Source organism: Aethalodelphis obliquidens, unplaced genomic scaffold (assembly GCF_003676395.1).
Source record: "Aethalodelphis obliquidens isolate GAN/ISIS:26980383/991018 unplaced genomic scaffold, ASM367639v1 scaffold23, whole genome shotgun sequence".
NCBI lineage: Eukaryota > Metazoa > Chordata > Mammalia > Artiodactyla > Delphinidae > Aethalodelphis > Aethalodelphis obliquidens.
Window position 1 is genome coordinate 6,917,970 of NW_020837967.1, and position 14,150 is coordinate 6,932,119.

The 14,150-nt window shown below is 52.2% G+C and overlaps 1 protein-coding gene across 1 annotated transcript; it reads left to right on the forward strand.

Moving 5' to 3' along the window:
* Positions 1-1,149: 1,149 nt before the first annotated feature.
* Positions 1,150-12,118, forward strand: ECHDC3 (enoyl-CoA hydratase domain containing 3). The gene is given in 4 exon segments (XM_027121487.1): positions 1,150-1,838; positions 6,049-6,151; positions 6,154-6,314; positions 11,503-12,118. Coding segments are annotated over 4 exon segments (1,062 nt in total). The 5' UTR covers positions 1,150-1,340; the 3' UTR covers positions 11,803-12,118.
* Positions 12,119-14,150: the final 2,032 nt, after the last annotated feature.

Consider the following 14,150-nt stretch of genomic DNA (forward strand, 5'->3'; position numbering starts at 1 on the left):
AATTGCCCCTGTGTGTCTCAGAGTTCTGCCCCAACTGCCTGAATGGAACGAGGACCAAGGAAATGGAGTGAGTGGTGGTGTTGGTAGAGATGTCAACTGATATTTCAAAATATTATTCTGTACATAAGTGATCTGTCCAATTATGAAGCTGAGAATTAAAGGGGGCCTCACTCAAAGGAATCCAGTGTGTGACTATTTCAAGCCACTGTGCAACCTCAATGGCCCCGCCTGTAGATGCCTTTGTATAATTGTTATCCTTGCAAAATTTCTCAGTGTCAAAGCCCGAGGAGGGTCCTGGGCATGGTGTCAACCCTACAGACTGGAAGATCTTTGAGGGCCCAGACCCTTCCTTCCAAGTATCCTGCAAATCTCCAGACTTTAGGAAGTTAAGGAATACAGGAAGCAGTTAACTAGCAAATGACAATGAGGATCTTCTCATCACACTTCAGCTCTCAGCCGCAGGATGTGCCCTATCTCGTGCCAGCCACTTAGATCCTGAAAAGGGCCTCCCTTTCCCTCCTTGGTGCATTGGGGAAACGCAAGATATAAACGTAGATCCCACAGGTTCTCGATAAGAGAAGACACAAAGCATTTAAAAGCCAATACTTGAGTGGGATACAGCTCAAGTAGTGACCTGGGATCACATGAGAGGCCTGGGATAGGATGGGTAGGATAAAGCAATTTGTAAAAAGGTGACGTCCCTAGCTCACATCATCCGCTACCTGCCGACACTTCATTTTTCTCCTAATCCAGGCAAACCACTATGTTCTTGGTGTTGTAACAAAAAGGAGCAAGCTACACCACTGCTCGCCTCCTTTAAACCCTTTCGTCTGGACTTGCAAGGGAAAAAACCCTCAGAGCGTGCCTGAAGGTTTAGAGTCGCTCACCCCAGAACCAACCCCTCAGCTCCTCCCGGGAAGGGCGCCAAGGACCCGGGGGCGGGGCGGCGCGGGGGAAGGGGCGGCGCGGGGGGAGGGATCAGAGGCGGTGTAGGTATATCGGGGGCGGGGCTAGGGGGTGGAGCAAGGGTGGTTGGGGCGCCAGGGGAGGGGTTACGGGGGGCGGAGCGTCGGGGCGGGGCCGGAAGACTAGGGGGCCCGGGCGGTGGGGTGGGGTGGGGCGGCAGGGACCCGGGGGCGGGGCGGCGGGGGCTGGGTCCGGCCTGGGAGAAGAGTCCGCTCGAAACCTGGGCCTGCGATCCCCGACTCGGTTTTGCCCGCTGCCCGCAGTGGTCGAAGCGCAGCGGCCCGGCTCGCTCCCGCGCCCCTCGGAGCGCCCAGAGCCCGCGGTCCTTGGCGTCGAGCTCAGCGGCGTCCGACCCCGGCGCGTCTCTGGCCGCCATGGCCGCCGCCGCGGGCCTGCGGGCCTTGGGGGCGAAGGAGTCGGGCTGGCTCCGGCGCGGCCCGTGGCCTCCGCTCACCGCCGGCTTGTGCAGCGGGGGACCGGCCGGGGTCGGGCGGCCGGAGCCGGGGTCGCGACCCACCAGCACGCGGCTGCGGGACGGCATCAGGTCAGCGGCCCGCGGGCGTGCGGGGCTGTTCCCAGGGAGGGTGGCCGGCGGGACCCGGGAAGAGAGAGGGGCGGAGGAGGCCGGGCCGCCGACCGCGCCACCCCACGCGGAGTACAGCGAGGCTCCGTCAGTGGTCAGCTCCGCCCGCCACGGAGCCCAGTTTATCCATCACAGCGGATCGGTCCGGCGGAGAGGTCCGACGTGGAGGAAATCCGCGGATGCTGCGTTTACAGACGTCCCTTGCCTGGGCCCAGTGGCCTTCGCGACCCTGCAGGACGCACACGGAGGATTTAAGTGGGGCTACCTGGGAGGCTTCCAGCACTGCCTTTAAACCCAGGCCAAGTCGACAGTGCAGTTGGGCTCAGCGTGGGCAGCCTTGTGGGAGGCGCCACCGCTGCTGTACCTTTGAGAAAGCCCTTCAGTAGAGGATTCTGTGCCTCACAAACTTGACCTGGCTCCGAGGCGAGGTCAGGCATAGCCGAGCTGCTCCTTGGCCATCATCTAGAAGTGCCCACGTGAGGGCAGGTAAATAGGCTAAAGGACACAGGGTACTGAGCTCTGCCCTTTGGCTCAACAAGCCTAAAACCCTTTTACAAAAACATACCAGGGCACAAACTTGAAAGTGGACGGTGGCGTGATAAAGGTAGAAGGCCCCAGCCCCATCCAGGCCTCACTCTGACGTTTGCCTGGCCAGGGCAAGAGTGCAGAGGGAGGCCTAGGTAGCATGTCTGAGTATTTAGACCTTACAAATCAAGCTGTGAAATACGTTTTCTTCTCCTCCCCTCACGAGTAGGCCGTCCTAAGACCTGGAAGGCTGTGTTTGAATTTACAATCCCCAGGCTCCTAGGAACTCCCCCAAAGCAGGGGAGAGCCTGCAGCTTTGTTCTTTCCTTCCCACCCTGTGCTGCCTGCCTGCCCCACCTCTCCACCCCTCCCTCCTGCTGCTCTGCCAGGGGCTTGGCACACAGGTCTGCAGACACCCCGTGCAGCATGCCCACAATCTGTCTAATCCTTCACCCCCTACAGACAACTGCTCACAGCCACCCTCTGGGCCTTGTGTTTCACGTTAATGATGTTTATGGGACATTCCGCTGTTGTGTTTGCCAGCTGGTGCTTTGCCAGCTTGGTGCTTTAAAAGTTATTTTTCTACTAATACCTGGTATGTTTGGTCGAAATAGAAGATCATCGTAGAGAACCAGTGGAGCCCTTCCATCCTCCCTAAAGGGCCTGTTTTGGTCACTTTTCTGTGGTATCTTCATGAACTGAGATCTAAATAGCAAAGGGCCACAGGGGAGCTGAGATTCTTCCCCGGACAAAGGCCAGATCTTCTGGAAGCTTCCACCCCACGGATGCCTCCAACTCACTGAAAAAAGACGCATACAGGACCTCACCCTGATGTAGTAAAATAGGACCTGAAAGTACACTGACTTCTCTAATACTTTTTCGAAGAAAATCACATTGCCCTGGATAAATCTGAACACCGTGAACTTGTGTGAGATTTCAGTTTGCAAGTGTAATCAGCAGGCAGACGGGAACAGAATGAGCTAGGTATTTCCCCTTCAGTTTATGCACGAGAACAGGGGATGGAAGAAAGGAAGAAATATCTGGTTTGTCTCCGCATCTAAGTTCTGTAGCAGATTTGTCACAGACCACAAGTGCCGCATGACGGTTAGTTATTTATAAATCAGAAATGGGGCAAATTGAAAATGAGAAGAAACACCTGGTCAGGGAAGAGCGAACGTCACCTCCCTCAGGCAGATGTGGGGGGCTTTCGCTGGAGGCCCGTCCTGGTCTCTTCTTTCGTCCCGTTCAAGTTTGAAGGTGGAAACCCTGGTCCAGGAAGAGTCTTCCCTCCTCCTCACACCCACCACTGATGTGACAAAGGGACAGGGCCACTTGCTTTGGGAACGAGCGTAGAACCCTCCGTGATGCTGTTCAGTGAGGCTGGGGCAGAGTTAAATTTATGTCCCATTTTGGAGTAGGCAGGACCAAAACAAGTACTGAATTCAGGAGGCAAAATAGGAGGACTAATCATTCTTGACAATCAAGGGATTGGTTACCCAGCTGGTGTATTAGCTAGGTTCCCTCTGTCTTCCCTGAATTGCTCTCTAACTTTATTTAAAATATTTTTTAATTATAAAAGTAATAGAGGGCTTCTCTGGTGGTGCAGTGGTTGAGAGTCCGCCTGCCGATGCAGGGGACATGGGTTCGTGCCCCGGTCCAGGAAGATCCCACATGCCACAGAGCGGCTGGGCCTGTGAGCCATGGCCGCTGAGCCTGCGCGTCTGGAACCTGTGCTCCGTAATGGGAGAGGCCACAGCAGTGAGAAGCCCGCGTACCGAAAAAAAAGTAATAGATACTTCTTACAGAAAATTTGGAAAATCTAGAAGAACAAAAGGAAGAAAATTAAATTACTGATACTACACCCATGATCATGCCACCCAGAGAGAACTGTAATTAATATTTTGCTGTATTTCTTTTTCATCCTTTCCCATGTGTACCCATTTGTTTGACAATGATCATACATGGGTGTGATTATACAGTATAATTGTGTAATATCATCATAGCATTGAATGCTTACTGTGTGCCAGGTGATACTTTGAGAACTTTAGACATGTTAATTTACATAATCTTCCTGTTCTGTAAGGTTGTTACTATAATTATACCCATTTTACAGATGTGAAGACTGAGGGATAGGAAGAAAGTAAGTGATAGCCGGGGTGTCGGCCCCCAGCAGCCTCACTGCAGACCACCATGCTGATATTTCTCTCAGAAAATTTCATTGTAATGAGAATGTAGCATTCCATTGCATTGGAATATATTTTAGTTTATATAGCCATTTACTTATTTTTGTATATTTGTATGATTTATAGTTTTTACTATTATAAAGTAATGATTTGGTGAACATCTTGGTCCAGACAGCTTTTTGCCCTATTTCAGATTATCTCTTAGAATTCCTAGATCGAGGGTAGGATATTTTTAACGTTGGTGATCTACTGGATTGCCTAAGTATTTCCCATCAGCTTGTGTGGAATCTCAGCCCTTCCTAGACGACAGGCAGGAGACAGACTGTGCCACCCAAGTCACAGCCAACTGACTCTTCCTACCTTCAGCTGATCAGGTGACGGATGACACTCAGAGCTGAAACAGTCTTTCTGCCTCTGCAGTCAGACCTTACATGCTCTTGTGCAGCCTGCTTGCTACTGTGTCCCCTGAGAAGCAGCGCTGCCCCTCACCCTCCCCATCCTCACGTATGTGCACGAACCCCCTGTACCCACCAGCAGTTTGGGTGCTGGTACATAAATGTGCATTCCTCTGGAGGAGGGTCAATAGCATTTACCAGATTCTCAAAAGGCGAACCCCCAATTCCTGATATCAGGACTATGATATCATATCCCTAAATATATAATTAGTCACTTTATAATAAAGCTGACAAGTACCAAATGTTCACAAGCACAAAAGGTAAGTTCCTCAGGCAAAACCTTGGGATCCGTGAAGGTCGTTTTCCTTGGAGTGGCTGCATGGGAAGCAAGGCCAGGTCCCCGCCTCCCCTCCCTCCTGCCGGGGTCAAAGGGCAAACATTTATACACTGAAGTCAACATAGTAACACAATCTGTTTAGAGTGTCATGGAAAAAAATGGAGAAATTAGCCAAGTTACTTCATAAGCTGCAAAACTAAGTTAAAGTTCTGGAGATTTTGGGGGGAGGGGTCTCACCTGAGCCAGTTTCCAGCTACCCTCTCTGTGCCAATGCATTTTAGAATTTTGTTTATTTTATTTTATTTATGTATTTATTTATTTTCCGGTATGCCGGCCTCTCACTTTTGTGGCCTTTCCCGTTGCGGAGCACAGGCTCCGGACGCGCAGGCTCAGCGGCCATGGCTCACGGGCCCAGCCGCTCCGCGACATGTGGGATCCTCCCGGACCGGGGCACGAACCCATGTCCCCTGCATCGGCAGGCGGACTTTCAACCACTGCGCCACCAGGGAAGCCCTGGAATTTTGTTTATTTTGATGACAGCAGGGTGTTCCCCACCATCTTAATAGAATTGAGAGAGTATCATGGTGGTAATTGGAGAAGTAATTACTAAGGAAATTACTTCCCAGGCCCTTTCCCACCTGTTTCAGACTTTTAATACAAGAGCTCCACACAGGCACCTTTGGGACAGAACTGCTTGTTCCCCAGAGGTCAAAGTCAGCCCTCTTCTGCAGCGGGGTTGCTAGGGGAGCGGTTGAGGGGATAGCATCCTCACAGAAATCATGCTTAGGGACAGACCAGGGGCCTGGAGTCAGACAGAGGTGCTCAGACCCCATAGCCCCCCTCGCAGATCTGGTGGCCTTAGGGGGTTACTTCCCCCGTGAGCCTTGGTGTCCTGGTTCCTTCCTCCTGGATCTCAGGAAGACCAAATCACACAGTCTGGCTCACCGTCGATATTTAATGAAAGTTATTCTCTTTGTGACTTCCCCTACCCTTTTTGTCATAGAATCTGATACACTGATAGCATATGAAAAGGGCTCTGAAAACAGTAAAGTCACATAAAATCCTGAGTGTTACTGTCGCACCTCACTCTTGGATGGAAGCGAAGCAGGTGTGTTTGCTCTTCAGGTCATGATGCTGATCCAGGCCCACCCGGTCCCCATCATCGCATGGTGAACGGCCTGGCCACTGCTGCCGGGTGTCAGCTGGTTGCCAGCTGTGACATTGCTGTGGCGAGTGACAAGTCCTCCTTTGCCATGCCGGGCGTGAACATCGGGCTCTTCTGCTCCACCCCCGGGGTGGCCTTGGGGAGAGCGGTGCCGAGAAAGGTAACTGAACTCCCTGCACCTCCTTGCTAACTGTGATCCTCCAGTGCCTGTGAGGGTGAGGTCCAGAACTTTCTTGTTGAAAGTACCGTTTGATTCAGGACATTCTGCCCAAAGCAGAGCTGGCTGAATGTACTAATATCTCGTGTTGGGAGGTTATCCCAGTGGCTGTCAGTTTGTAAATCACTGCTTTTCATTCTTGCCTACCCCTCAATACAGCTGGTTAGGTTTTTAGATATGCTTTGTTTTCATAAAGGTGAACATTTTTTGCACTCTTATTTGAAATGCAATTCAGATACAGTTTTGTTGCACGGAAAGGTTGCCCATGAGCTATAATAGCATGGTGACATATGCCAGTATAAGAGGCTAGGACATTCTGTCGCTGGCTTCCTGTTTGCCAGCAATCTGTCTCATTCCAGAATGGACTGAAAGTAGCTGATACACTGAGTGTGTCAGGTTTGCAGTGGTTGCAGGAATGTCCTGTACATGGTGTGTCGAATCTGCCCCAGAAGGAGCTGTATTGCCAGAGTTGTTCTGTTGTTGCTAACCCGAGTGAAGTCCACTTTCTTCACAAACTTTCCTCCTTCCTATAACGTCATAAAGAATGTTTACTGAACAGCTCTTAAGTGGAAACCGGTGGTTTCCTTGTTTTCCTTGTAAGGAAAAATACATCCTTATTCTCAACTGGAAATCTGTTTTTAAAGGGGGTGCCAGAGTCGTAGCAAGTAGGGAATCTAAATTGCTTTCTAGAATATATTAACCATTTTAGCATCAACTAGGAAAATTAGCAGTTGCTCATATGCCGGAGGCACAAAAGCAATGAGCCCCAAGGGAAATCAAGCTGCAGGACCAAGAGGTTCAGGGAAGCACACCTGCCTTTCATGCACCTCATTAGCTTTTACAGAAATGTGTGTTTCTGAGAAAATTCTGGTGACAGATACCTACAAACACATACACTTATGAAAACCAGCTGGACATGGGCTCCACATTGGAAAAGGTGACCCTCAGAACACAACAGCTTGCTCCGGTGTCCTCAGACCCAGGAGGGTGTCTGGATCCCACCAGGATACACATTTACCTTAAATGTTACGTATTAATTCAATAAATACTTCTTAAGTCCCTGCTCGGTGCCAGCACATTAAATTAAAATGCATCACAAAGTTATCGTCAGAGCTTATGAACGAAGTACCTTGTAATTGTGCAAATCAAATCTCCAGGCCTCTTGCACATTAAAGGTGATTGCTTGGCCAACCTGCTGCTGTTCAGCTTTGACACCTAACATTCTGGAAGGTTCCATGTTAAAGCATCTGAAAACTTTAAATCAGCCCTACTTTCCAGATAAGAATCTCTTCTTTCTCAAAACAAACTTTAGGACTTCCCTGGTGGCGCAGTGGTTAAGAATCTGCCTGCCAATGCAGGGGAGTGCGTTCAAGCCCTGGTCAGGGAAGATCCCACATGCCGCGGAGCAACTAAGCCCGTGTGCCATAACTACTGAGCCTGTGCTCTAGAGCCCGTGCTCCGCAACAAGAGAAGCCTCCATAAAGAGAAGCCCGAGCACCACAACGAAGAGTAGTCCCCGCTCGCCGCAACTAGAGAAAGCCCACACACAGCAACGAAGACCCAACACAGACAAAAATTAAAAATAAATTCTCATTTAAAAAAAATATTAAAAACAAACTTTAAAAATCAAGGCTTATACTTGAGTCCCAGAAACTTACAAATTGATCATGTGTCAAATTTTAAATTTGTTTTTGAGAAGAAAGAAGGAAAAAAATTTTTGTCAAAGACAGGCCTTAAATTCCCAGGAAGCCCAGTTCTCAGAACCATGTTGCATAAATCTCACCTGCGTGGCCCGCCCCAGGAGGAAAACTAGGGATTCACCAAAAATCTAAAACCGACCAAAACACACCTGCCTATCGTCAGTGCTTGGCTGCACCCACAGGGACGCATCCATACACGGGCCGCCACCTGCGTGGGTGACATGCCAGCGTTCCCGTGCACATCCGCCGGGAAGCAAAACTAGCAGGTGCCTTTGCAAAGTGGCCCAGTCGGGAAGCTCCGCCCCTTTCAACACGGCTGAGGCGGCAGGTGTGGGTCGCCAGTGCCCTCTGCTGGTCACCGTAGGGAACTGCCCAGCGTGCGGAGGACGCTGCCTTTTGTCCTGCAGAAACCGTGGCGAGGAGCTCTCGGGTTCCAGCCAGACTGAGCCTGGGCGTGAATCATTTATCACGTGTGCAAAGTGTCCCCCTCCCCCAGCTTGAGTTAAATATGCATCTTCGTTGCGCGTATAGACGACCTGCCTGGTGCAGCTGCTCCCTCCCGCAGTCAGAGCTGGTCTCACCCAGCCCCTAAAGCATTGGGTACCACGGGCAAGGGGAGCACGTGAAAGACCAGAGCCCCGGCTTCCCAAACCAGTCAGGTCTCCGCGGGAACACTTGCTTCCTCCAGTTTACCCACAGTAACTCTGTGCATCTGCGGGATCTGAATTCCTAATTGATTAGATCAGAGTAGAACTTGCAAGATGGAGAGGATGTTAAGTGAAAGCCTTGCTACCCAGCCCGCGTGCGGATCACCAGAGAGCCTGGGAACCGGGGGTCTCAGGCCCCCCCCTACCCACTGCGTCAGAATCTGCATGTTAACGGTGACGCTGTGGCCACCACAGGCGTATGTTCAACAGCCCACCTCACGGAAGGGCTGGGGTCTCAGCGACTCACCGGAGGTCTCCCGGCTGATGAAGTTAACCCATGATCCCCTGTCAGGTCCTTCCCTTCCGGTCCTGCCGAATCGCAGCCCTAATGCTGACGCACCACCAGCTAGTTCTTCCCCTACACGTGCCTTGAGGAACCCCAGAGACCCCTCTGCTTTAAATAATCAGGGGCCTTGATACCGAAAGCCAACACTGGAGATTCATACAAATTTACAGGAGGAAGAAGCCTGTTAATAACAGGCACTGCATTTACTAGGGGCCTCCTGGGTGCCCCGCACTGTAGTATAAGTTTTACACAGCTTTCTCCAATCTTCACAATTCTGCAGGAGAATGGGAATCTTTACTCCCATTTTTTCAGGTGAGGAAACAGACTGAGAGGGTTAAACTGCCCCCTTAAGTTTGTGTGGTTGGTAAGTGGGATTGGAACTTGGGGACATCAGACACCAGGGGTCAGCCTTGAAGGTCAGCCTTGGCTTCAAGTGCTTTTTGTTGCTTTTAATACAGATACTCTGGGAAGAGGAAGTATAAAATCACCACCTTGTTAGGGGCACCCTAACAAGGGTTGATAACAGAAAAGGTTGATAACAGAAAAGAAACTTCTCATCTGAAGTTTCAGGGGAAACAGTAAGTAAAGATTGTGCTAATTCGCCATAAAATAGGCTTTCTTTTTCTAAGGGAATGCCACTCTATTATCTGATCCGTGTGGGTACAACCCCTATAAATCAATGTGGTGCTAAATAGCGTTACCCCACCAGGCCGGTAAGGACACTGATGCCAGAGAGGGCCATGAACTAGGCAGGACCAGGTAGGAAGCTGAAGGCAGGCCAGGAGCATGAGCGCCCGGGACAGGGGGGACTCTCGTGTTCTCTTGCTCCTTCCCCAGATCGGACCCCCTGGCCTCTGCCCTTCACTGGGACTCGCTGCGCGTCCTCAGAGGCGTCTTACTTAGCAGCCCTGGATCAGCAGCACCGGTTTTTAGCTCCACATTCACACAGGCACTTCAGACACGCTTTGCAGTGACAATGCTGTCCCTCTTCAACAATGAAATAGTCTCTGTAGCTCCTGCTGCCTCCAGCATGTCATCATGAAGTTTCCAAAATTGGACAACATTGGGATTCAGTCCTCTCCCCTAACTGCAGAGGAGAAAATGGGGCCAACATCGCCTTGTCCCTGGTGGCCAGTCCAGTCCACTGTGTGCTCCATCTGCACCTATGATGGCATCTGTACCCACCTTCTGGCCTCTCCTCTTCCACCAAAGCCCAGTCCCCCAGTGATACGATCTAGTCTCATGATTCAAAAAACCACCTTAATCAGTGGTTCTAATCTGGGAGCAGTACTGGCGCCAGGGGCCGTTTGGCAGTGCCTTGATTGTCACAAGTTGGGACAGGGGTACTGCTGCCCGGTAGATAGAGGCCAGGGATGCCACAAACATCCTACAATGCCCAAGACAGCCCCACACAACAAAAAAATTATCTGGTCCAAAACATACAATAGCCCTGAGGTTGAAAAACCATGACCTAAGTGCTGATGATACCGCAAGCTAGTCCAGTGATCTATAACAACCACCCTCAACTCAGTGGCTCCAAACAATAGTAATTTGTTTAGCTCGTGAATCTGCAACTTGCACAGGGCTCAGAGAGGAAGGCTTATCTCTGCACCACAGTGTCCGTGGCCTCAGCTGGGAAGATTTGGAAGGGGAGCACGACAGCTGGGGGTGGTGGTCTGAGGGCCCGCCCGCTCCCACATCTGGCTGTTGAGGCTGCCTCTCAGCTGAGACCTCGGCTGGGCTGGTCAGGGGCACACACAGCACAGCCTCAGAGTGGCTCGGGCTTGCTCACGGCGTGGCAGCTGGGCTCCAAGGCTGAACAGCCGGAGAGAAAGAACCAGTGGAAGCCGTGTCACCTTCTGACCTGGCCTCTGCAGGACTGTGGCATCACCTCTCCTGTACTGTGTTTGCCTCCATCCATCCACTCCTTAAATCACTCACCAGTAAATATCTTGGAGGCTGCCTACTATGTGCAAGGTACTCTTCTCGTGCTGGCGATACAGAAATAAACAAGAGTAAAAAGAAAGTCTCTGACCCTAGTGAAGCTTATGTGCCAACAAAGGAGATAATACAATAAACAAAATGAATGTGTAAGCTATATAGTAAATGGTGAAAGTGCAAAGGAAGACAATGCAGCCCGAAGGGGGGATGGTGCTGGGGTGTGAGCTGTGATTTCAATAGAGTGGTGACACGTGACCTGAAGGAGATGAGGAGGGTCCCCCCCTCTCCTGGGTGCTCATGGATCCCATCCCTGGCAGGAGTCTGGGGATGGAAGACCTCAGAGGTGATGGGGACATGGTGTTTGAGGAGCAGGTAACTGGCCCGAGCGTCACGGTACAAACAGTCTCTGCAGAGTGAAGCGGGGCGGGTGGGGCCTGGGCGGCGCTGGGTCACAGGATGGCCGGTGCCTAAGTAACGGCCCCTGTCCCCTCCCACAGGTGGCCTTGGAGGTGCTCTTCACCGGGGAGCCCGTTTCTGCGCGGGAGGCCCTGCTCCACGGGCTGCTGAGCAGGGTGGTGCCGGAGGACGAGACCACGCGGATGGCGAGGAAGGTGGCCTCGCCGGGCCGGCCCGTGCTGTCGCTGGGCAAAGCCGCCCTCTACGGGCAGCTGGCTCAGGACCTCAGGACCGCCTGCCACCTCACCTCCCAGACCATGGTGGACAACCTGGGCCTGCCGGATGCCCAGGAGGGGGTCAAGGCCTTCCTCCAGAAGAGGAAGCCCGTCTGGTCACACTGAGCGGCCTCATCAGAGGAACCGGGGGCCGTGAGCCCAGTGGGCAGCGCTCAGGGTTTCCCCCCCACCGGCCCCACCCGTGACCTTCCGACCCCCAGACACCACCGCTGCCTCGTGACTGTAGCAGAGCCAGCCTGCCTTTCCGGCATCAGTCACGTCTCAGTGCACGGGGTCTGGGTTACGAGTCAGCGCTCCCTGGAGAAGGGGTGACCTGGAGAGTCGGGTGCTAACGTGAGCGGAAGGGCTGTGAGCACACAAGAAAGCCCATGTGTGACGCTCCTTCCCAGGACCTTAGATGAGGGGATGCCCCCCCCAGGGGAGAAGGTGAAGATAAAACTGAGGCGAGAAGGAAGGATTTCAGCCTGACTCTGTGACCAGAGAGGGCCCCCAAGGTGGAGGTGGTGCCGGTTGCCCACGACAGAAACATTGCAGATCTTCACGAGATGCTCTCCCCTCTGAAAATCTTCCTGATTCTATTGAGAAATAATCGTGCCTCTGGCTTTGGGATAATCTTATGGGGTCTTTTAAAGATTACCTATTTAGAGAGACTGGTAATTTTAACTCCCCCACCAGACTGTAAGCTGGTTGAGAGAAGAAAATCAATGAACTCTGTCTGATGCCTGTGCTGATGGACGTCTGGTAGGTGCCAGGTGCTTCTGTAATGAAGGTCCCTGCCACCAGGATACTGGGAACCTGGACCCTGGGCTAACCCTGAGGATAAAAGCATCAGGGAGAGAAAGGAGGGACGCAGAACACACATTGTCCCCACGAAGGATCACTTCCTCCGGAAGCATTTCCAAACTCTGCTCAGCCTCTGGTGAAGAATCCCGACTAGCCTCGAGCACTTGAGTTCCCCAAAGGTGGTTCAGGACCTAAACATCTTACCTTCTGGCTTCTGGTCCACTTAGGCCCCGGAAATGGCCCAGACCTCGCCTCCGCCAGCTCACACCTGGGGCTGATCTTGTTTGTTAAGGCCAATTTTTTTTTACCTATGATTAGAGTGGCCGTAAATGTAATTCGTACCAAAGACAGAGACCCGTGAGGCTCTACCCGGTGGTTCTCATTCTAATCACGGGGGCAAGCAGCCCCTGGAAGGGAGGTCCCCTAGTGGGTTTCTATTGAGATTGGCCTTTTTTTTTCTTTCTTTGCCAGAGTTTAGAAAGGTGAAAAAGAGTGTTTTCTTGGAGGGCTTCCCTGGTGGCGCAGTGGTTCAGAATCCACCTGCCAGTGCAGGGGACACAGGTTTGAGCTCTGGTCGGGGAAGATCCTACATGCCGTGGAGCAACTAAGCCCGTGCACCACAACTGCTGAGCCTGTGCTCTAGAGCCTGTGAGCCACAACTACTGAAGCCCGCGTGCCTAGAGCCCGTGCTCTGCAAGAGAAGCCGCTGCAATGAGAAGCCCGCGCACCGCAACGAAGAGCAGCCCCTGCTCACCGCAACTAGAAAAAGCCCGCGCGCAGCAACGAAGACCCAACGCAGACAAAAATAAATAAAATAAATGTAAAAAAGAATGTTTTCTTGGAAAGGAGGAGCTTGTTACTGAGAATGTTCCTCAGAAGAAGAAAGATCATCAGAGCCACCAGTCCCTGGAGCCCAGTACACACCAGCACCCCCTGTACATCCTCGTTCAGTCACCACCAGAATCCAGCAGAGCGGGGCCACCATCACCTCCAGCTTACAGATGAGTGGTGGAGACCGGGGAGAGGGAGGGTCCCAGATTCTGTCTGCTGATAAAGCCGTGGGTGCCCTCCACCCCCTCACCGCCGGCTGCCCACCTTGTCGGGGAGCCTGGGCTGGAGGGAGGCCGGCCTGAAGACCTGACCCCTGCCCCTCAGCTTTCCAGAACCCAGGGCTGGACTAAGCGCGCCCCCTGGAGGACTTTGCCGGTGCACCGGGGACGTGGGATTTGACTCTTGGCAAATCAGCAGTGGAGTTTTACTACGAATCTGATAAACAACTGTCTGAAATTTCAACCCAGGCTGTGAAGGACTGGCCATCATGATCTGCTCAAAAATAATCCGCCGGTGGGGCCCCTGCGGGTTGCCCCCCGTGGGAGTTGCTGTGTGGCTGCTGATAGATCCCACAGTGAGGAGAGGGTGTTATAAGCTCCGGGCTTCGGAGAAAGTTAGTGAAGCCTTCTCACACGTCCCAAGGAAAACCAAGTTGCCTTTCCAGTTTCTGGATGAGCGGCACCATAGCCTCCAACCAGGAAATCCTCTGGCCTCTAGGCTGGCTTCCCAACCTGTGAGCTGAGGTGCCTCAGGGACTCGCTATAAATCTTAATAATCGCCGGAGCAGAAAATAATCCAGAAGGAAAATCTGCTACCCAAACACCAGTGTCACATAATTC